The sequence below is a fragment of the Arctopsyche grandis genome, chromosome 10, assembly GCF_051622035.1.
Source record: "Arctopsyche grandis isolate Sample6627 chromosome 10, ASM5162203v2, whole genome shotgun sequence".
Lineage (NCBI taxonomy): Eukaryota > Metazoa > Arthropoda > Insecta > Trichoptera > Hydropsychidae > Arctopsyche > Arctopsyche grandis.
The window spans coordinates 11,446,327-11,472,668 of record NC_135364.1 but is presented as its reverse complement, the minus strand read 5'-3'; the positions used below and the strand labels follow the sequence as shown (position 1 = coordinate 11,472,668).

At 33.4% G+C, this 26,342-nt stretch overlaps 1 protein-coding gene across 1 annotated transcript; it reads right to left on the bottom strand.

Moving 5' to 3' along the window:
- Window positions 1-393: 393 nt before the first annotated feature.
- On the bottom strand, window positions 394-24,865 carry Brms1 (breast cancer metastasis-suppressor 1-like protein). The gene is made up of 3 exons (XM_077439509.1): window positions 24,518-24,865; window positions 23,131-23,375; window positions 394-2,194 (listed from the first exon to the last, which is right to left on the bottom strand). The coding sequence occupies exons 1-3, from the start codon at window positions 24,792-24,794 to the stop codon at window positions 1,949-1,951; spliced, it is 768 nt and encodes a 255-aa protein (XP_077295635.1). The 5' UTR covers window positions 24,795-24,865; the 3' UTR covers window positions 394-1,948.
- Between the last annotated feature and the right edge of the window lie 1,477 nt (window positions 24,866-26,342).

Genomic DNA, 26,342 nt, shown 5'->3' with positions numbered 1-26,342 from the left:
ACCGAAAACACTCCGGGGGGTGATTTTTGGGACTGTGTACCATGAATATGGGCTAAGGGTGCTGTATTTTTTTCGCACGTGTGAAAGTATTAAAAAAACACGTACCACGTCCTACTCAGTGTGTTTTTGCCCCGAAAGTTGTGTAAAACAGAGACGAATGGAAATGTGTCAGAGAGGCCTTCATCCAACAGTGTTGTTGTATGGCTGTGCAATTATGTTGCTACATTTAAATCATATTCCATGTCTGTAAGTGCGTGGTTTTATATGCATTGAACTGCGTGTTAAAATTCGGGAATATTTTGGTAAACAAATTTCAGCGTAGGCTACGTGTCATTGGTGGATTAAATTGGGATGGGGAAAAATGTATTGATCATTGAAAAACAACATAATTTTCATAAAATTTTATTATAATTCTTCAACCATTGGACAGTAGCATTTCCACGTAAAATCACCACACAAATAATTAAAAATTAATATTCGAATACACAATTCGGTAAAAAAAAAAGATGAAATAATGTAAAATGTCGATTACAATAAAATTAGCGGTGGAAATCGGTGAAGAATTAATAATTAATACTTAAATTAGAGATACACATAATGCCAGATTTACGCCTCTTTACCTGTATTAATAATTTGTTCAATAAAAAATATTTACGAGCGAAATATTGACCTAAGAAAATTTATGTAGACGACGTAAATCAAGCATTATGTGTAAATATACACATATTTTTTTCATTAAAACTTGAAAATATACATGTTTCGTTACAATATATCAGAAAAATACATTATGCACGGTCAACCATTTGGATGATGTTGGTCCTTATTTTTTTTCTAAATACAAGGTGACCAAATTTTAGTACAAAAAACTAAAATTTATCTTTATATTTTCCTATATTACAATTTGTACAAAGACTATTTTACACGACTTCGTATGCACTCGCCAAGGTAACAGATAGGAAAACGATATCATTTAGAAATAAAAATCACAATGCTGAATTTGCAAGTCAGGTTGTTTAAATCATATTAGAACACAGTGCATTATGTACACTGCTGTTAGAACATATTAATTACAATATGTAGATACAAACGATCATTGCATGTGCACACGCATAAAACATCATAGTCAGAATTTGCGAGATCAGTCTCCGTTATATAGTACCTAATAAAACGACGTTCGAACGAATCAATTTATTGCATAATTTATGTAAATTCCGCGGTATTTACCTACCTTAAAAATGTTTGCGATTCGGAAGATTTTGCAAACCTCGTTTATTGATTTTTGACTTATACGCATTATTGACGCATGCACCAATTGGAAATCTTTCACATTTGAGTTAAAAACATTTGTACATATACATTTGGACATTGGAGGAACACTTTTTTTTTCACAACCGTCATCAAACAGAAACTGCCATCGATGAGAATGTTTCTCATTGGAATACAAAATAAGATTAATTAAATTTATTCATATACAGTATATGAACATTTATCTCGATAAAACTTATGATATAAAAAAGTTAATACGAACACATTTTATATTGGGAAAACTATATAATTTTAACGCTAAAATTATCATTGCTTTATACAAATTTCATAATTGAAAGAAATATATATATAAAAATATTTGCTCGTTTTTTATAATAAAAAAACAAATTTGATACGAAATAATGAAGAAAAATACATTGATATTATAACGTTTTGTAAAAAATAATTCATTTTAAACGTTCAGAAATGCGTGTTCTTTAAACATTTTAATTATTTAGAATAAAAAAATTAAAACCAGTTTCACGTTTGCTTATAATATATTAATTGAGCTTAATATCAATAAATCACTTGTCAAGTTTAAAAAAAGCGTCCCCCAAATAAAAATAAAAATTTGATATAGAAATTTTAACGTAACAGATCTAGTACCTAATACTTATACAGGGAAGTCGAAGATGTACTTATGTTAGGTAATGGTTCTTTTGAGGGCTTTTTTGATAGTGGTCCAGTCCTCCATGATATCCTGTTCGTCGAGCATGTAAACGATGTAGGGTCCAGTGACCGTGACTGCTTTCCTGCGAGCGCGCGCCCTGCCGCCCCCAGGGGCTCCGCCCGCCCACGACAGGTCTATGTTCTGGCGATCCTCCTCCAGTTTGCGAATTTTCTCGATCAACTCATCGTGAATTGCGTCCCACGCCAGACTTTTCTCGCTCTGCAACGGAAAAACACTATTATTCACACACACTCGTACATAAATGTCATGCCATAAACTGGCACGACCACATTTAGTATACATATATGTACATATGTATATATATGCGTGCATTTGTGCATATGTATACTTCGACCAACCGCTTCCGGCAAGTGTACACGTGCAACATTCAATCATATCTCTCGGATGATAATTAATGGATGTTGTATATTTTAAATAAATAAATTATATTAAATACCAAATATATCAATGTATGTTCGTCTAAAACAGTGGTTATTAATCTTTTACATTCAAAAATTTCTTATAGAAACAATGATGACTTAAGTGAACATTTGAAATAAAGTTGCCAGAAGATATTTATATTCCCGAGCAATTATAGAATAAAAATAATAAAATGAAGATACAAAGGAAAATATTAATAATGGAACGTAATGTTCATAAAAATTAAAATAATATAAAACGCATTTTTTTTTAGAAATTCCTTGAGAATTAGGAATATTTTTATATTAACCGAATATGATTTTTCGGTTCGGTGATTATTGGTCGCTCACAAAGCGCTCGCCCAAAAGTCACTAAAATCTCTATAACGGAACATCTGGCAGCCGAAAAGTCCATCATACTAATGATAACTATCATACTAACGAGAACCCGAGTGCCAAATATTCCGTATTCGCAATTTTAATGGCGAAAATTGCCTTTTGGGCGATCGCAATGTGACTAATAATCCAATTACCGATTTTTCAATAGAAAATTTCATCACATCCTATTTGGGAAACATTGGTGATTTAAATAAACCGTTTAATAATAATTATCGACTGATGTATCATATATGTATGTTAATAATTTAAATGTTTTATTAAATAACAATAAAACATATCTTTTCCCATATAAAATCACAGATCTGTGAACTCAATTCCCTAAAGAGTCTAATAATTTAAAATTATAATAAATTAATTTTAAAAATAGATCAATATTCACCGTTAAAGGTCTATTCATATTGGAACAGCACAGACCGGCAACTACCCGAAACCAGCAAGTACGGAAAGTATTCTTTGGTACATTATATAACAGTGCTGGCGAATCATTGCGAAGTGGGTCAAATTTCGTTCATTTTTTTTTTTTTAGAACTAGCCCGTGGGTCACTAAGTCAGTGGTCATTTGAAGGGGGGGGGGGGAGGAGGCTAAAACGAATACTAATACATTTTGAAATCCAAAGATTTGTTAACAGAAAAGTTAAAACAGTTGATCCTCCAAAAAGGTTTGTTTTTATTTTACTTAACTATAAGTGAAGAGCAAAAAATGAAGGTCAACCACAAAAAATTATATTAAGACCTCTTGCATTTATAAAGTTGATGACTTTTATTACAACTGGCATTACATTGGAAAATGTTTTTAAACCTTGCTTCGCACATAGAACTTGCTGATTTATTATACAATGAAATTAAGCTGCTGAATAATACCAATATTTTTTTCCACCATATTGGGAGCAACAATTTTCTGTAAGTTGATATCTATTTATTTAATTGTGTATTATGAAATTCCTTAAAAATGTCAAGACCAGTACACTTTTCTTTCAACGTTATTAGCATTTTTTTTTCATTTTCACGCGCCAACACGTGTCATTCAAAAAGCCTTCTTGGGTCAGTGTCTGACCCACGGGTCATAGGTTCGCCATCAAGTAAAAATGAACTCAATAAAACCTTGAAATATTTGGGATTAGTTTAATCGTCTACAATTTAGTCATTAAATAAATAAGCTGTTATATTTGAAAGTCCAATTTTCACTTCCAAAATATTATTCGTGTTTGATTCAATTCGAAAATTGTTATCACTTTTTTAATTCGATGCGTCCAGTATATAGGAAAATTAGAATAAACGTATTACAGGCCACCAAAATTTTTAAATATTGTTAAACGCAAAATATTATATTTAATGTTTTGGGAAATGTTTCTCGGAATGAAGAAAAGTAGACTTATGCCACTTTCAAACATAACGGCTCAAATGTTGGCATCGCTATATAGTAAACAGATACACTGACGCATGTATCTTAAAATTTATATTGAAGTCCATATAACAAGCTTACATAAACCACTTTGTACGGAAGCATACTGAACCTTTCAGTTGCAATTTGTGAATAAATACAATATTCGGAATGTTTATTTATTTCAGCTGAATAGAATATTGGAAGAGAAACGAGATGTGGTTATAGGGTGAAAGTAATTTATATGAAATGAACCCCGAGCACAATATGAAAAGCACTTACGCTCCACCCTATCTCGAGCCTAGGAATTTCTGGGAAAATGTATATATAAAAGTACACCAACAAAGTAAAAATAAAAATAAAACCACCATAAAATCGCTTTGATATTTACTACCACGCTAACTAAGTTAACATTTCAAATTGCTTTTCAATAAAATCATATCTACACGTTCGTTACCTACCATCGAGTGAAAGATATTAAATTATAAAGCCATCCTTTTGAAAACAGAGGTATCAACTCGCAACTACGCTACTACATCCATATGCATACTAATAATTAGAAGCCTCAAACTCTGCCTCTGCACACTGAAAGGATACCGTTGAAAAGTACGCTAAAATTAATATCAAATACGTGAGTGCGAAAATGCATAGAGTCGCTTGTGAAATGAATATCATTCACGGACTATACGAGGAGACTAATTGAGAGCATGTAGTATTTGTATTGTTATACATAATATATTGTAAGCATCAACGGTCGCTTCTTGAGTTATCTTCGGTTCGCAGACGATATATGTAGTTCTAATTTCTTGCGATCCAGCTGACTTACTTAATAGACTAACATAGCTAGACAGAGAAAGTAGGAAAGTAGAATTAAAAATTAACGTAGATAAGACCAAACTAATGTTCAATAGCTATTGCATGCCTAATGGCATTTCAATATAGATGATAAAAAAAAGTAGAAGTAGTCAACAGGTTTTTATATTTAGGACAAATAATAGACATGTCCGGTATTAATGAAGAATAAATAAAGAGACGTATGAAATTAGAATGGAGTGCATTTGGAATAAAAATGAATACAGTTTTTAAATTAAAAATGCCACTTTGCCTGAAGAACAAGATTTTAGATCCATGACCTTTAAACAGTAATGACGTATGGATGTGAAACTTGGACATTGAACGCCTTGCTACACAAAGTCTATATGGATGGCATAAAGAGGAAAGACATGAAATGAAATATGTGGGTGAGTAGTATGACAAGGGTAGTGGATATGGTGGATAAAGTGAAGATATTGAAATGGCAACGGGCAGGCTAGAAGAACAGACGAAAGGTAGACAAAAGGAATGCTAAAATGGTATTCGAGAGAATATAAAAGGGTAAAAGGAAGACCGCAGAGAAGATGGGAAGATGAAATTAGGAAAATGTGTGGTGTAAGATGAACGAGAGTTGCGGAAAACAGAGACAGAGACGAGTGGAAGCGTGTTGGAGAAGCCTTCATTCAGCAGTGAATGGTAAATGGCTGCAGATGATGATGACATAATATATTACTGGCTTTGTTTCTGAACCTTTGATGACGATGCTTACATAATTTGAACAGAAGAGTAATATCAGGTAGTCACGTAGATCGTAAGCACACATTCTTACTAAATTGTATTTAAAAGTCTGAAGAATGCACCCCAGAAAAAATCATGATAACAAATTAATAAATCAAGCTTCAAACCAATATTTTTCCGCAATTGTACCCAGAGAGGCATGGAAAGCTGTGGGCTTGGAAGAAAGAAGAGAGATCGAAATAAAACACTTGGTGAGAAGTGTGGCCATGATAGCGAATATAGCCAAAAGGGAAAAAAGCTCAAGTGACGGTGGAAAAAGCGGGCCATGTGACGTAACGAATGGATGGAAGCAACTAGAACAAAGGATGTGCTCAAATGGTACCCAAGACTGGGTACGTTAGTAGAACAAATTAAGAAAAGGCGAATAAATACATAAAAAATATACGAATAAAATCGGAAACATAATCGGTAGGAGATATATACATAATAAATAACATAAATAATATTTCTGTACGTGAAGCACTTGATTCGATTTGAACGAATACGAACGATACAAACCCAAATGGAGCCTAAGTGTCATCGCCGGTTTACCGATCGTTAAAAGCCAAGGAAGACGTGATCTTATTTGTCTGTAAATACGCCACGATCACCATATCTGAAGAGCGTTTCGCCATTGGATAGTTAAAAACGACCGGCGTTTATTTGCGCGGGGGATTTATTGCGTCATATTAACGGCTTCCGCGACAGCGTCCATTTAAAATTTAACCGACGGCCGCACAGTGCACTGTACATAATATGATGCAGATGATACCCACGACTTGACATGAAAAGTCATCAGATCTCAGGTGGTAATAAAATCTATCGTAGCTATGGCGAATTATGATGGTGGGAGACGTGTGAGAGATTTTACCTAACGTGAGCGAGGATGCACGGAAGGTTGTAAGCAGCACACCGGTGCGGTGTCACGTGACAAGGTCCCGAGTTACCTGAAATTTTATAGATGCGCTTCTCAAGCTGCGGGACGCGACCCCTCAGACTGGTCGCATGCTCTTGCGGTAGCGGGTCTCATTTCCGTTGTAAAATTTTCCGTTGATTAGTAGTGAAAATGACGGAAATGTAAGTGTAACTTCAGAATATTGTTCTGGGGTGGTTCAGTTTTCGTCAAAAAATACAGTAAAAGCATAACAAAATTAGAAGGTAATTCCTAATTATTCAATTTATATACATAAATGTATAGTGGGTTTATATTTAAAGAAAACTTTTAATATTTTTAGTACTTTCTTTGTCCAATTCAACAAAAACAGTGTCGTGTAAGCTAGAAAGAGGTAATGGTGGATTTACATACCAATAACACTCCTTAGACACGGATTATTTTATTTTATTTTATTAATTGAAAAATCAACAGACAGGATGTACATAGATATGTATAAAAAAACAAATAGTATATAAATAATATATGTAACATCCGAGTCCAATAATAGATTTTTACAAAAATGAAAAAGATAAATATAAGGAAAACAAATTAAAAAGTAAAGAATAAAGGCATGACAAAATATGTAGAACATTGCATAATTAAACTATAGTATTAAAATATTTGGAAAAGGTTATAAAATAGAATATAAGAAGAAATTGAAATTTGCAAATATAAAACAAATGAAAAAGGTAAATACAAAATAAACAAATGAAAAGGAAAAGAATGAAAGCTATAATATGATTAAATAGCACATTACATAACTAAACTAAAGTATAAAAATATTGGAAAAATAGAATAGGAGAAGAAATGAATCAATCGGTCAAGATTCTCTTGATGTTAGACCTGAATTGATGTAGGGAAATACCAAATAGATCAACCTCATTCAGCTCTCCGTTAAACATACGATAAACGCGCTGCAGATAAAAATATTTTTAGGAATTAGTATTGAAAGGATCAAGTGAAAAGAGTGCAACGCGTCTAGAGTACCGAACTGGGATTCTGAAATTAACCTTATTCAGTAAATCAGAACAATCAAGGAAACCATTTATGAGCTTAAAGAAGAATATAGCATCAGTATGTCGTCGCCTGACAGAAAGATTGTCAAAAGAAAGGATTTTTAAAATGTCGGAAACAGTAGAATGGGTATAGGTAGGAAAAAGGTAGCGTAAGGATTTAATAAATTTAAGTTGAACTTTCTCAATACAATTAATATGGGATAAATAAAAAGGTGACCACATAATAATCGATCTATAATTGAAGTATGAAAAGTAAATACAAAAAATGCAGAATAGCTGGGTGGTTAAGTTACTGCTAACCATCGAGAGGTTCCCGGGTTCAAGGCCTGGGTTGACCTCGTTTGAAAATAATGTATTCGGAAATATTTCCGTAGTACTGCTGGTCAGACTTGCACATTTGTGACTCCAAGTCGATCGTTTACCAAATTATTTGATTTCATTGTTGAAACGGTTCCTCATCAAATTGGCAAACACAATCCTGCCCACTATATCACCACTATTTCAATACGATTTAAAAAATGTATACATGTACAAGCTTAATACCACACAATTCACCCAGGGGCAATCCGGAATGGCATCACGGGAAAAATAAAAACTTAAAGAATAAAAAAATAGTTCTAAGGAATTAGAACAATTCGAATTGAATTGTTTTTTTTTTATTATAATTTTGTTTATTTATTTATATATAATTTTGTTTTTCCGATTTATGAATCGTATATGTACGTGAGGAGGTGAGGTGTAGCATGTTTTCGCAAATAGTCTGCAAATCCCAACTAAGTTGCTTAGGCTCCTGCGAACGAGCTTATATATGTACGTAATTAACAGTGAATGCTTTTAGCCAAAAGTGCAAAAATATGCATACACACACTATTAACCAGCTGTCTACGTATAGACGTAGAACTACATACGTCTATACATAAGAGAGCATATGTATGTAGTATAGGTATAACATACAAATCTTATTATTTCGACAAGTTTCTCTTCAAATATGGAAACACTGTTATTGATCATTGACAAACCTACATGTTAAATGATAAAATGTCCCGATTTACTGAGTGAGGTTGGTTTCATGATCCCAATTAGGTATACTAGAAATGCTGTACTTTTATAACTTAATCCTTTCAGTAATAATTCCCTAAAATATTCCTATCTACAACGTGTTTGTCGTATGTTTAACAGAGAATGGGGTTGATCTATTCGGTGTTTCCTTGCATCAATTCAAAACTGCCATCGGGAGAGTTTTGAATGATTCATCCTTTTTCTATGTATTTCTATTATATGTTTTAGTTTTTATTATTTTCTTTTTCATTTGTTTATCTCTATGTATTATTTTATATAATTTGTAAAAATCTATAATTGAGCTCAGATGTTATGTTACTAAATTTATTATTTATTCGTGTATGTCTTCATCTGTTGTCTGTTGATTTTTGTTCAATAAATAAATTAATATCACCGAAAACACCCCAAGGGCTGAGTTTTGGCCTGGATTGCTACAGCATAGATCAGGCGTGTTAGCGTTTTATTTACTACGCGTAACACTGTATGTCGGTAAAAAATGTAAATTGTAAAATTACGTTGTATTCTGCATCATTTTTATGTATACAATAAATTGCGGAATAGATCTAGAGCGTTATACACAGGAGGGTCGACTTAACACGGTTAATACAATTAACCATGCGAAAAATTAGCAGGACGACTTTTGGCAAACACATTAAGAAATCTTATTACAAACAGCGTTTAGAAAACGGGGGAAAGCTTCCCAGCGTTTGCCTGAAATTGATATGATAGCCTTGATAAGGCACGAACAAACAATATAATTACAAAGTTCAACTCAAAGACAAACACGAACACGAATTTCCACGGAGGACTGTGCATGCGTAGTATAAAGCGTGCGTCCAGGGAGGGGTGATGCAGTTTCTTCGGCGAGGGCGTTTTTCCGATGACCTGAGATGACGTGCAACAGTTTGTTGTTCTTTGGCGGGCGCTTTCCTGGTCTCACCTGCGCGTCTGACAGAAAGAGACAGCGCAACGAAGATCGCGGCTGTCAGAGCGAGACGAAGAAACCACGTCTCAAGGTTAACGCGCGCAGCTTAACGCCGATGACGTTCTACCTAGAACGCAGCACACCACCATCATCGGCTGCATAATGACACCATGCAACCAACGGCTCATCTCACGCACATTTTGTAGATTTATAAAAATACGCCATGAAAATTACGCCTGTTTGAATTCATACCAATTCAATTTTCCATTTCAATTTTGTAACCGAATATACAAATTAATAATAGGATGCACGTATTGAAGTAATAGGAATATTTATTGATTACAAGTTGATTTTTCCTCTATGTATAAATGAATGCGTCATTCTATCAATGTGTTGAATTTTTCTTGGAAAAGTCAACGACATTGATTAAATGCGGAGTTCCGGTCAAAAGTTGTCGAAAGAATGCATCTCATATACATATGTATGTACATATTATATATATATTCATGCTTCGATAATTATCGATAAAATGAAATCATTATCTTGTTTATGACGAATAAATAAATAAAGCGGTTTGTTCAAAGCTTTCCTTTGTGTAGCATTCTTACAAAGGAAATAAGGTCGTGTGTGTATAATTAGATTCTAGGCGGAATAGAAAAGGAAATAAGATGCAGAATGTAAAGTTGTGATTGATCATTGGATTTCGGTCAAAAGATTTGGAAAAGATCGGTATTTTAGTATTTTGTGATGGATGCAAAAAAATTACGTTTGTACGGATTAATCGCATTTATTTATGTTTTTTCCAGGGCTGTGGAGTCGGAGTCGCGGTGTCGTAGCATTTCAAGCGTAGTCGTAATAAAAATCAACCGACTCCGAATAATTTTTCTAAAATCATGTTTTGTATCAACTTGAGTCTCCATTAATAAATTGAATTGTCTTTATAAAAATCATGAATTTCAATTACATTATTAATAAAATCGTTGAATTTAACGTAAATATTTTGATGTTTTGTGGCCAAAACCAATTGTTTCCTCCGTCTCATACTTTTTTTCTCATTTTTACTCTAATTTTTTTTATTAAATAGATTTTTGTGTATGAATTTTATACGCATACATTATAAGTGTAATTATTTTTTATTTATACCTATTTCATTAACAATAATTCAATAAATTGGGTTACATCTCAAGTTATAGTGATTTCTTTCAACTCCTTTAATTTTTAATATTTTGAAAATCGTTATTATTTTTATTACTGACAATTCTATACGCTGGCAAGAAAGGTCGATCTTACTTAAATCGTTCAAATTGAAGTCAGAATCGGAGTCGAATTGGAAATAAAGTTGGAGTTGGAGTCGGTAAATTTTGAAGCGACTCCGAGGCCTCTAAATTTTTCTGTTACTATTTCTTAATAATTAGCATTGTATGAATATGTATTTGTTTTAAAATTGTATGTATTTCAAAACAGTATTAAAACGGTATTTAAAGTAAAAATTATTTATATCTAAAAGAAATGAATTCTAAAATTGAACATTCTATTCGCTAAAATGATGTATGAAAATATTAGAATTGAAAAAAATAGATATATGTAAAACTTGAACGGATTAAAAGTACATACCCAAAGAAGAATATACTGATATACATATATTTAGAACTAGTGGTTAAACCCGGCTTCGCTCGGTATTTGTAATTTAAACCGCTTAAACATGGCTAATCTAATAAGTAATTTTATATTAAAAATTTGAATAGTTTTATTTTATTTAAATTTATTTGAATATTCATTTGTTTTTTTTTTAATAAATTTAACGTCACGAATTCTACCACCCAAACTTTACATACATACATACAAAGTCTCTTTCGAAATTATATATTAGATGGCAAAATTAAAAGAACATATGCGTACATATGTATGTTGGAAGGGAATCAGTGGCGGATATGGCGTAGACAGCGATAACACTAAAGAGGCTACATGTACATATGTAGAGTGTTATATATGTATGCATGAAGAAATATACATGGCAGATGGATAAAAATTATACTCAAATCCAAAACGAAGCAGAAGAAAGGAAGGTTGTGTGGACATTGCTGACTAACTGACTGAATATTATCCAAGAGGTTTTCACTCAGTTTTCAAGACAATCGATTTTGTTAACAATGTTGAAATTCGAAACGAATATTTTTGTATTCATTAATAATACTTGTAACTGTGTGTGTGTGTGTATGTTATAATATAATAAAATAAGCACACTTAAATATTTCATGTTTCGTACGAGCCGGCAAGGCCAGGGCAAACATGCTGATAAAAATTGGTTGCCAGATATTTTACGATAACATTTCAATCCGTCTCAGATATGAAATTTCACTCGAACGAATACGGAATTAAAAGCGATTAATCAATACTAAAACTGTCGGGAACGACGTATTAAAATTCGTCAGCAGAGGATGGAAAAGAGTGTCGATATTTAAAAAAAAAATAAACACACAGTTTAAATTCAAAGCAAACTTGCGATGTTGTCTGTATGTAACACAAATAAATAATCGCTCCTAAAAGGAACGATTCTCCGAAAGTTTATTCAAGATAAATTTTATCGTACGAATGAGTCAACGATAAATCCTGATGCACTTACGTAAACAGACGATTTAGACCGCTTACGAGTAGACAAATAATACGTTCATATTATAATTACGACTTTTCCGAATGTGTTCGTGCGCTTTTACAATATATATATGTAATTTAAGTTAATAACGGAAATTAATAAAATTTTAGCGACGATGCATGAAGACGAATCGATGCGTGCAATTCCGAGTTCGGCGATAATATATGGATGCCCGGGTTTATTACTCATCGGAGACATTTATAGCGTATTAGATATGTTGCTAAGTGAAATATGTATGTATATATGTAATAGAATTTTCCAAGGATAAAACGCATTTAGAAATCATTCGCTGTAATACTAACCACACTCAACGACAGCTAACTGTCATGTATGTACTATGGGGAGGGTGAGTTTCCACTTCCCTTGAAGTGGAATCAAAACGGCATGATTTTTCTAAGCAATGTGAGGATAATATGCTTTTTTATATACCTATCATACAAAGCTATTATTTATGTACACAATCGGCATTACTTAGTCATGGAAAATGGTTTTCTCAGATTTATTTGTATAGAAGATATTATAGCTACTGGAAAGATTTGTAAGACATTTAATCTAGGGCCTCCATTCTCATCGGAATTTCCCCATTGTATTCGTAAAGTAAATATTGGCAGCAATGAGAATGAAATTTGTCTTTATTAAACTATTCGAAATTCAAATATTAGTCATATATAATTTTATGTAAATATATTAAATGTCAGATTAGCAAAAATTTGTCATAACATTTTGACGACAAAAGGTCACCATTACCAAATCAAAGCTTCAAATTAAAAAAAAAGAACAATTTAAAGTGTACATTTCGTTCATAAATTTGTTTTAAGTGCTAACCGTCTATAAAGCTATTTTCAATTAGACTCACCAGGTGTCGCATGAAACTTAAAACGCCAAGTATTTAAAATAAAAATCCTATGGAAACCGCATTACCAAACTACCAAATAGACAAAGGAACTAGTTGGTTCATGCACAGACTATTACGCATTAGTTTAAATATCCTCAATCGTTTGTCCCATCCTTTATATGTATATTCTTACCCATGTAGTTTTAATATTAGCCGAATTTAATTGTAATGTGGTTTCCATAGGAATTCCCTTTTGAAAAATTGGCTTTTTTACAGCTAAAAGTTTCATGCTTCTCCCGATGAGTCTATTTGAAGATAGCTCTTGAATGTTAGCACTTGAACTAAAACTAAATGAACAAACTAGTATGTTCATGAACGAACGAAATGTACACTTGTACATTTGTACTTGTTAAATGAGTGTAACATAAGCACAAACAAACGTATTCTATTTTTGAATGGTATAATTACAAATTTCTGCAATAGTTCTGACAAATTGTAATATGATAACAATTTGATATTTCATTTAAATATTTTGTTAATTGATATCCAAACAGTTGAAAACAATACAACCAAATATTCCTTCAATTTTCTATATTTTCCTTCACATCAATGTTATCCTATAAATTAATTATACATGTACGTATGTTTTTCAAGACAATTTTTTACTGTTGCCTATTCTATATATTTACAAAACGCGTACAATCATTACAATCAAAGCAATTTTTTAAAATGTTTACGGAAAAATCGAATTAAATACTAATATGACGCAAAAGTACCCACCCATATCCGGTCAAACGAATTCATTACACTCAAACGTAATATAGCGATACAAATAACCGTACGAATAAAAGGACGCAAATATAAAACATCGCCATTTTTCGATCGCAGATGGACTAATCCTGAACAAAAAACAGGCCAAACTACTTATTTCAAAAGGATTACAATACGATTTGAATACGTAATTGAGAGGGTGGCTATGAGTGCATATAATACTTCAATCATCGTCATCGGAATTCACAGGAAAGGCACTCACAATACCTACAGAATAAGACGTCCAAAAAGAATGTATTGTCATTAAAATTATATTGAGTCATACAACTCGCTCGCGAATAAAACAAAGAACGTACGACGGCACCACGATATGCCCACGTTTCGAAAATACCGATTCAGCACACCTTCAAGCGAACCACGTATATCAGAAAACGTCGTCGATTCGAAAATTAATACACATAATATTTGTAACGCATTATATTGTGAACCCGAATTCTAAATAAAGGTGCATAGATGCAAGTCGCAGACGGGGTAGCAGACGCATCTGCCCGTACGCCGCATCACACCCCTACAAATAGCGTGGGGCAGAGAAAAAAATATATACACACGGGCGAATTCAATAGCGACCCCATCGAAATTAAAGCGAGCCTTATTTGGGACAGGAGAACCCCATTCTACACGCATGATGTATTTTAGAACATACCGTGTGTATGTGTTGGTTGGTATACGCGTCAAGTTCGGGTTAAACTCGTTAAGTACATACAGGTAGCGAATTTGTTTGCGAAAAAATTGTCCCAAGATCAATTTTGATGTCGTTGTTGCAAAATTTATGTCGTAAAGGGTTTTGATTTTATATTCCGTTCGAGAGTGTTAGATTATAACAGGAAAATACGTATATTATTTGAATATTAATATTATTTGAACTTAATTTTGCTTTAAATTACAGAAGATATATTAAAAAAAAAGCAAAAATGTGTTTTTTAAAAACAAATTTGTTAACACTTCGCAACAGCAACAATATACATACTGTTTTTATTTATGGGTGTGCTTTTATACTGTGCATATGTATGTATGTACATAGGTTTTCATAAGATAAAATAACGTTTAATTAAAACTATCGCACGTCTTTAATAGGTTTTGTAATTCCGATATCCATTCATTTAAGTAATTTCGTTTGAAACATTCTTTAAGATTCGATGCTACGTTTCGGAATGTTTCCATTTGAAAATGTGCGGTTCAAAATGTTCGACATTACTTTCCGAATTTCTTACTTTTGAGGAATTGAAACTTTGTTGATTGTGTTTAAGCTTCCCGTAAGCATTGTATCATATCAATCACATTTTAGAAATAGTGGGAATATTTTAATATACCGTGGAGCTTTGGGGATTATGAGAAAAACTAATATCAATATATATATATATATATATATATATATATATATATATATATATATATATATATATATATATATATATATATATATATATATATATATATATATATATATATATATATATATATATATATATATATATATATATATATATATATATAATATATATATATATATATATATATATATATATATATATATATATATAATTTTTCATATATGTATATATGTATATGTATAACTAATATCAATAAATATTATTTGATATTTGTGTTTTTATATGACATTATGTATAGACAAACCCATTGGTTCCATCGGCTATGTCGCCTTTCCCAATTATTCTTAAATAAATATAAATATTGGAACAAAAAATATGACTTTCAAAATCTGACGAAACATTAAGTAATAAATTCTAAAATCCTCGTAAAACACAGAAAGTGATAGCGATTAGTGTTATGTATTTTAGAAAGCCCTTTAGTAAACTTTAAGATTGTGTAATATTCAAGGATATTATGTAACACATCGTTAGAGCACAAAAATATAATTGCTTAAGGCAGCGTTTGAAATATTGCAACAATTCAGGGGGAACTGAATACAGAAATGGTAATTTTTCATTATCTTTCTTTTAATTATATGTACGTACATTGCTTTAGCTAATATGTTCTATTATTGACATTTCATTGTGTGGATATGGAAAATAATTAATATGTGCTTTGAAATTAGAACTATTGTATGTTGTATTGCAAAAAAGAGACGTTATTTGAAAAGTTTTCAATGTATTCAATAGAATATGAAAATAGGAACGAAATTGTGTTAATAACTAAATTTATTTAAATTGCAGAGGTTCTTTCTGGCCTTGCAAACGCGTCATCCAGCTTTCATCGGAAAATTTTGTGTTTAACTCTTTTTGTACTTCTCCAGACACAGAAGGTGCGTTTTTGGGATTTTTTAAAGATATGATCGTTGAAATAAAATCTTATCTCTTCCTTATTCTTCCCGTTTTTTTATCGATTTTTTATAGAACTAATCTCGCTATATCCTTTTAATGTCGTTTGGACTGCACATGGCGATAATTTAAGTAAAGATAAATAAATTTATATCTATCCCGACCCTTGAAAATGTATTAAAATAATTTGAGCCCTATTCCATGAGCTGAGCGTCGTGGTCATTGATATCGTTTGGAATTTGATGGACGATCCACCCCCACTTCTCCCGATTCTGTGCCAAGTTGAAGGGAGCGTTGAGGGACGATCGTGCCAGTTCTTTGATTTGTTCTGACCATCTTTCGGCAGACTGTCCTCTCGCTCGCCTTCCCTTCAGCGTTACGGTGACTACCAGCCTCTCCCAATTCTTCCTGGCAACATGTCCAAAGTAGGAAATAACTATTTTCGTACATGCTGTAGATAGTATCTCTGAATCTATTTGAGGATGGAGATGAACACCACATTTTGAATGGATCTGGCATGTCCCTTTCTCTCTTTTTCATGGTCCATGTCTCGACTCCATACAATGCATTGGGGAATACAAGAAATCGCACCAGGCGGATTTGTGTTTTTCTCATAATAGAACCATTCTTCCATATCTTTATCAGACTGACGATCGCCGTTTTCGCCATTCTTACTCTTCTGCGGATTTCCGATTGGCATCCTCCTTCCCTTGAGATTAAGGCACCAAGTCATCGACTTTCCACTTTCCTCGAAGTCTTTTAAAGCATTGGAGGGGAAAGTAGGGTTGAACAATAGAATAATTTCTGGTAAGAAGTGATATACAGGTAGTGATTATTTCAAATACCATAGATTATTTTCGGTCAAAAGTATTTTTTACAAGTGGCCTAATAACACATTTGTCCACGGCTGTACATATGCATAACATACTCACGTATAATATTGACAAAAATTAAACGAATGCATTTAAAATAGCTACTTTGCAATGAAGTCACCGAATACATATTTTTATTTAATAGGAAATCTCAAAACAACATGATTCAAAATTGAATACATACAATTTTCATTAGTCCGCACCAAGTACATACTCTGTACCAGAAGAGGGCATAAAAAATAAATACTACAGTTGCATTAAAAATTTAAAGGCATCAATTAAAAACTTCCCCGTCAACAAACATAAAACTTAAATTAAAATTTCACGGCACCAGCGAACTTTCTAAATAAAATAAAAACTCGTAGTTTCATTACATAACATTCATCAAGCGTCCATATACTGCACATCTATCACCCCAACGTGTTTACAGAGGATTTGCATCGCACCCCATTTGACCGAGCCTCGCATACGAAATAAGCACGATCTGTGTGATCTTGTCGTTCGCCCTTGTATGCAGAAGCGGGTAGGCGGATGCAACGCGACATGCAACTATTTCATTTAGGATGATTGCGTGGGCGGCTTCGTCTGCGAAGCCGAAGGGCGAAAATCAGGGCCGACTTCGTGTGGGAGGAATCTCCGAAATAAATACGCGTACCTGGCAATGATCCAAGCGACGTTCGCAGGCTTCGCTCCTATAAATATCCACGACACGAGCCGCCATTTTATCGCTAAGCCGGTTGCGTCATGGCGTCACAAACGAGACGCCCCAACGGACGATTTTCCTAGACTCGTACCGTGTGCAATGACGTCATCGGAAATTTTCCAACGTTTCTAATCAAATTTTCTCAAGATAATATATTTCGTAATAAATCAATTGAAAACACTACATTTTGAATGTTTTCAATATACTATGACGACGAAAATCAATTTAAGGATGTATTTTTCTACTTCTATTCTGTTTACTTAATAGTAAGTTCAATATAATATACATAGCAATGATAAATTTTGATAAAAGGACGCTTAATGTTGATTCTAATCTTCCAAGCAACCATAAATTAATTACATATTAAGAAAACTGAAAATCTTTTTACACTTTTAAAGTTTCGCGTCTCTAAAGTTTGGACTAGCACGTTATCGTAGCATATATGAATAATAGTTCATTTACCTAATTCAATGTTTACTTTTACTACAAATTTTTATAACTTACTTCATATCTATGTATGTACATTTACTACCTTAATTCTGAGGCGAAACGTGAGGCGACTAGTCCTTCAATGAAAGTCCGTTTTTAAACTCGTTTCTGTCAGAAAACTGCCATTCAACCATTTTATCTAACCGTTTACTGGTGTCACGACAAAATGTTTTCGGACAAAACGGCGAACGACACAACGTTCCCGCCAGAATGATAACGCGACATATTATGGCATTCATACATTTTTTAAACAAAAAAACGCACAAGTTTCCAATAAAACGTGTGATGACGAAGATCTATACATACACGTCATTTGACATATTAATAAATATATATAAGATAAGCCAGTCTAACCTAAATTTAATCGTCAAAAACAAACTCTATCATAAGAACTTTCGAATTATGCGTACTAATAAGAAAACAATGATTTCACTTTCTTTATTGCTAACCTTTAGTGGGTGAGATTTTCTTTCTTATTTTGAGTAATACACTAAATTAAAAGTTATTGGTCGTTATAATTATTTTTTACATTGTCAATTGTAAATTCTTTTAACAATCAAAATAATTACATAATATTCGAGAATGTTCAATATACGCTCGATTCATCATACAAGACTTCCTTTGTTTTTAAATATGATAGGTTATTAAAAGTACCTTCAAAATCTATAAGATTGTATAGATTTTGAAATATGTAAACAATATCATTGATACGTAAATAATAAGACGAGTAATATACCTTTAAATGTTATTATTAGACTCTCAAATACAAGTGCTATTTCAACTTTGCTATTAAATTTTGACGATCCGTAGACATTATGTCGCATTATCATTTTGTCGCAGACGTTGTGTCGTACGTTGAATGAAGGCCTATCCAATACGCTTCCACTGGTCTGTTTTCCGCAACTCTCATCCATCTCACCCCACGCATTTTCCTTATTTCGTTTACTCATCTTACTTGCTGCCTTCCTTTCACCTTTTCAAATTCTCTCGGGTACCATTTTAGCACCTCTTTTTTTCCATTTTTCTAACTACGTGACCCGCCCATTGTTATTTCAATCTATTAGTTCTCTCCACTATATCCACTAACTATACTTTTCACCCACGTATTCCGCTTACTATCTATCATCGTTATGCCGAGAATACAGCGTTCAAAACCATATTATAATAATCATAACATTTTTGAACAATTATCAGCAAACTAAATAAAAACCACGCATATCTACATATAGTGAGTTTTCCTCAAAGGAAATGTCAAATGTATTCATTTATAAGTATTTTGATTGCAAAATTGGGCTATGATTAATTTAAGAATGTAAATATTAGATTAAAAACAAAAAAAAACCACAAAAATACATATGAACACGTACCATAGCATGTATAATATCGTAAGGCTCCATTCTTTGTAATCTACTAAATCGTCGAACATAGATATCATATTTACAGATAAGGAATGCTAAACTTCGATATTTTGAAGCATTCATTTGAAGTATGTACGTATTCATATTACAATAATTGATTCCTTGCTAAGATATACAAACGAACGGGAAGCGTTCTCACTCGTCCGGGATCAATTTCCGCGTTGCTATAATATACATATGTACACTGTATGTATGTATGTATCTATTGGAGTTTCGTGACGATCCAATCGCTCTGATTTTATAAGGTTGATAAATACACAATACGATATTTGTAAATGTTTAAGCGGTAAAAGTGAGTTTTACATGGCTACTCTCTATGACGCTTCAATTGATCTGAAAACAATGTGATAAAAACTCACATGTTATGTATTAAATTACTATGTAGACTTGACTGAAAAATATTAGATAGTATCCATTCACCCCTGAATAATTCCATCTTGAATCATTGTGAACACGAAAACGAGAATTTCATGAATTGGCACAGTAGTTAATAAAGTGACGATTTGCTAACACGTCCATTTTGATTAACAAATATTCGCACAAACTTTCACCACGCGAAAGTTTAATTTATTGAATTAATCAAGCTGCACACTATGTAAGCAAATTCTGCGAAAAATCGAAAAACCTTTATACATTGATTACTAATGATTCCGAAAAAAAATTTTTTTGATTAAATTATTACGTCGGATGCACGCGGAAAATAATTCTGATACACTTTTCAGATAAGATACAATTTGTATTCGAGTATACATATTAGTATACGAGCAGGAAAAATATTTAAAATCAATATGTTTGTGTACAAAAATATTAAACAACACATTGAAATGTGATGACCCACTTACCGTTGAATGACGGATCATAAATAAATAAATCATGCACGATTTTCCATTACGATTCGATTTATACGCAATTCATCGTTCACGAACGAAAATTATATCGGATAATTGCGAGAAAAATTGAGATGGAAAAATTGTCACACGAAATCCTGACACGTCAACTTTTACGACAGATCAATTGCCGCGATCGGTGCTGGCAATTTTAGAGCAAACGTTGACCACAATTCCGTATCATGAATTATTTATTAATGTATGTACGATCAAGTGATGTGTGAGTATGTTTATATGTACATATATTCTCGGGTGCGCATACGACTCTAATCGATTTCGGTCAAATTAGAGCGCATTTAAGCGATACGACGGAATTTTAAACACTCTGCATCTGGAAAATTTCTCTTCGTAACCGAGAGCGAGAAAAGCGGTCGCCGTGTAAAATATAATCTTTTGAAATTTATAGTGTACAAAAAGCGTACATATCTCAAGGAAAGTTCGTGTTTCGTTTTACGCATGTTGATAAAAAATATTTATATTATCACTAGCTGAACCCCGGCATGCATTGCAATGCCAAAATAACGCATGCAATTCCCATCCCCGTTCCTGTTTCCGTTCCCGTTTCTCGATGTGTTTCTATAAGTGAATGTTTCACTTTGAAATTAATACTTAATAATCAAATTAAATTATAGTAATGATAATTTGTCAGAAAAAGGCAGGCGGCGAACACAGTTGAAATTATTCAATTGTTTGTTTATTTTACCCTAATAACGCAGGTGGCGACGCGAAAACATTTGAAATGATTGCGTTGCAATGTCACTCATTCCCGTTTCCGTTCGCGTTTTTACAGAAACCATCGCGTACATGCACACAATAACTCATGTAAGTTTCATCGCAATCGGTTGAATGGTATAGGAACGCATACGTGACAGACAGACAAACATTGATTTTTATATACATATATAGATTTGAAACATAATTTAGATTTCGTTGAGGATAAGTAAATGATATTTCAACAAAAAAAATTTATAATACTCGCATGAATAGTTCAGCGAACTTGTAAATATTTGAGTGTTCTTTGACAGATGGAATGTTGATACAAATAAACTAACAATTTTATTTGCGGGGGAGGGGGGGGGGTGTCTTCATTTGGGGGCACATTAAAATATGGACGAGCTGGATATGGCAATTAATAAAAATGTAAAAATTTTAAATTACCGAGTAATAGTGATCGATTTTTTTTCTAAAGTCATGATAATGGAAATCAATTTTCAAAAATCATGATCAAAGGTCATGGAACCAAACATTGATTTACTTACCATGTGTAAAAATTCATGATTTTTAGTGTTTTTGTCTCACGATGGGATATTTTAGCTCACATTTTGCATTGGCAAAAGAGGCGTATTTTTTCCCATTTTAAGCGATACTTATCGCTATATTTGGTACTTATTGGTTATATGGGCGCAGCCAAGCATTCAGTATACACACGTAACGCAAACGAATACACGGAAATTACACGAATTTGGTAGGGTCGCCGAGAATCGGAGTAAATAATTTTCTGTATTATGTGAAATTGCTTTACTTTCTGTCCAACAGCTCCTTATTTAAATAATTTAAAAAAAGCATATTTTAAATAATTTAAAATATTTAGTCAAAATTTGTCTATTTATCAAAAAGGTTACTGACCACTGCGTTATAGTGTTCACACTGCAATGAACGCTAAACATTGCAATCGCTGTGAAAACCAGCCCCAGTTTTCCCAAATAACTAAATGTCATTGTTGTTGTCGAAGGGAGTGTCCCGCGAATTCAGTATATTGTTCGATGTAACGTTGCGTACTGTCACTTTACTAAGACTGTTTGCGACACCTACAGATCATTCCTTTAACTGCCTTTTTTGGTCTTTGTGTTAGTGTAATTGTATTTACTTGATGCTCGGTTGCGTCCATATAATAAGTATTTAATAATTCGACAATTGAGTCGTTATATTTGAAAGTGGCGGAAGTCTAATTTTCAGTTCCAAAAACACTTTCTGTTTGACTTAATTTACAAATTTTTATCATTTATTTTAATTCGATATGTCCAGAATCTCGGAAAAGCAAAATAAACGTATTACAGGCCACCAATATTTTTAAATATTGTTAAACGCAAAATGTTATATTTAATGTTTTGCGAAATATTTCTTGAAATGAAGAAAAGTGGACATATGCCACTTTCAAATATAACGGCTCAATTATTGGTTACTAATATAAGGAAAATACGCATTCGCGATAAAAATATGTACACCAGTCTGAACAATTTTTACACAGCATTAATAAATTTTAATATTCTGACGTTTCCCAAATAGCAAATAAATGATATAAACGCAAAAAAAGGAAATAAAGTGCCTTTTAGTAAAGAAGTTAAAATATAAATATAAAATTATAATATTATAATATATAATTTAATACGAAAAAGTAAAAAGCTTTTAAAATATTAATAATACCCCAAAATACATGAAACAGTAAAAATGAAAAATATACATACATTAAAATTCTGAGAAGCCGCTTGCTGTTCAGCTTCGAATTTGTTATTAACATTTTCTATCCGTAGTTTCCGGAGTATTCCGGCCACTTCTATCCGTGATCTCATATTTTCTTGGAGTCTCTGCAGTGGTCCGAGATATTCGCGAGATCGTCCACCTCGGATCTCCGACAGTTGAAAATCCACCTGGTTCACCCGTTCCTTGTAAAGTTGTTCACGGAGACCAGTGAATTGTCTCTCCAAGTCAACTGTCGAAACACACAGCCTTATTACAAAGATTCATAAGGAACAAAGAAAATTAAAATAAAAATTGAATATAAAAAATAAGCTTTTGGAGAGGACACACCGGGAGCTTTTTTTGTTGCAGTAAGAATCAAAGGGAAAAATTGAATTTTTACTCATGAAGTATTTATTGGTAATAAATGTAAATGTAATAAAAATACTAGCAATATTTGTATGTATTATAGATAAAATTTTTGATTTTATGGAGGGCATAGATTTTCAAAGATTTTATTATTAATTAACTACTTAGCGTTGAAGAAAAAAGCAACTTTTTGAAAAAAAATTGAAATCTGTGGATTTTCATTGCGGACAACAAATATACAAACACCTCTTTTTATACACATTAGTGATGATGAATTTTTTTACTAGAGTATATTAAAATTATATTTTAAAAAATAAATTTGAGGACAATTTTTACATTTTTTTCTTTTGTTTTAATTTTTGTAAGAAAATTTTTTAAACACTAATTAGATCTTAGGTTAAAATCTATCATTATAGTAATATATTTACTATTTATAGCTAAACTAAACGATCAATGTATAAAACATTGAGAAATTGATTTATAAAATAGTATGATTTACATACATATGTATATTATACGAAAAAAAAAAATTTGCATGCTATATTAGTATTCAGTTGTTTTTTATACACTCATTCGAAACTTTCTAAATCCAATGAGCAAACAAAAAAGTTTTGGCATTAAATAAAAGTAACGACACTTTTTATAGGACACGTGCTCTATACATCAACATATGCACACGTAATGCGAAAATGTATTCTACATATTAATTTGAAAGCGTTGGCGAAACGAGGAGGATGTGCCGTTCAGGCGCCATTTTGAAAAACAAACGAATAAAATTTTTGACAGCCGAGTTGTTTTGACGTATGCGGCGAGAGGTTATGTATACATTGAGTTGGCCCCGTCGACTCGCGTCGCGTACGAAGGCTATAAAATGCAGAGAGGAAGGGCACAAAATGAAGACGGGCACAGGGTGGATAAGGGGGGTGGGTAGATAAGAGCCGGAGCACCGGAGCTGACAGGTCAGGTCCGATCGGCGTTGGAGGTTATGTTGATGTGTCATTCGAGTGGAGTCGGCGCTTCGCTTACCGATGATCTCCATGCACTCGTTGCGGCGTCGCTCGCACTCGCCCTCGTCCATCTCCGAGGAGTCGTCGGAGTCGGGCTCGTCGGCATCCTCGGGGTCGTCCTGCTCCTCGTTGCTGGAGTCGCGGGAATTGTTCCGCGAAGAGGCCGGCGAGCGCTCCGAGTCGGCTCCGGAGGCGTCGGAGCGCCCCCGCGGTGGCGGAGCGCCCCCGGCCCCGCCTTCGCCCTCGCCCTCCACGTCCCCGTCGCTGTCGGGGGGCGCCGCCCCCGTCGTCTTCATCTCCGCACGGCGCGTTTTTTTCCGGCTCGAGCGTTTGGCGCGACGACGGCGATGGCGCGCTTCAAGTTGGCACTTCTGCTTGTCAACACAACCGGCTGCTTCCCCTCCCCCTACCCCTACCCTTTCCTCTCCCCCTCCCGCTTCCCCCTTCCTCTTCCCCTTGCCCTTCCCTCTACCCCGACCGCTCCCCTTCTCCCGCCCGCCGCGTTGTTGCGTGCGCATATCTTTGCCGCCAAATCCGCAAAACCCACCCACCCACCCTTACCTACCCACCCACCCCTACCTACCCACCGCACCTGCAATGCAATATTCATTGAGTCAAATTTTAAAAATTGGCTACATTTCATATGGAAAGGGATGAAAAGTTTCTGAAACAATCCGAATACTTGGATACATATACATACATACATAGTACTTGAATTGTGTATTTCCTTTCTTTTTTTTTTAGTATTACAAGTCTTTTCTATGTTTCACTTCGTAAACGATTGAGCTGAAATTCCTACAGTCTTCCCCGATCGTTTTAAAATTTTGTCATTTTGCGCAGTGTGGTCAACGATGGAAATTTCAATCGATTTTTAAAATAATCGTAATAAACACTTCTGAATTTTCGAAATTTTTGAAAACGGTGACGTTTTTTATCCGTTCGATTTGTAAATAGGTTTTTGTGCCCTTTTTCCTATTATGCTGTACATTAACATTAGAATAATACAATACTATGATTACTAACAAAATTAAATTAAAATTGTAAAATAGAAAATGATGTATGTATTAAAATAGGGGTCTACGTCACGGGGGCGAAAGTGAAACGCCCGAAAACGCAAATATCGGAAGGCAAAGATCGAAAATCGAAAGATCTTAAGTCGAAAGATAAAAAAAGGGTCTCTCCCCCTGTCGTACATACTCACTTAATTTGCGCGAGCAGGATACAACAGGAACAGAAGGAACAGGCTTTTTCTCCCGTATTCTGCGCGCGTACATTAAACAAGGCTGTATGACAAAAAGAGAGATAATTTCACCGCATGCCACTCATATATATATATTATATGTACATAGTACCGTTTACCATGCACCCTTTTTTTTTTGATCTTTCGACTTAAAATCTTTTGATTTTCGATATTTGCGTTTTCGGGCGTTTCACTTTCGGTCCCGTAAAGGAGACCGATTAAAATAGATATAAGATGTATTGTGAACAAAACAAAATCAAATCCGTTCGATTACAAGTCAAGGCAGACTAACGGCTAGGACAATATTTTTATTAAGGTTTGTATTCTACTGGTTGAGTATTTTAGTCTGTTTTTGCCAGTATTTATATTAAACGGTCAATGTCCATCGTTCTGTATACAAGTGGTCAGTATTTATATTAAATGGTCAGTATTTAAACATAAATGATCAGTAAGGGGTGGCGGTCGGTTTCTATATGGTCAAAAAAATGGGTTTACCATTGTCAATTTCTATTGTCAACCTTTTTTTTTGCTCTAGCTTTTTAGGACAATAGCAATTGACAATGGTGAACCTATTTTTTTGTCCAAATAGAAACCGACCGCCGAT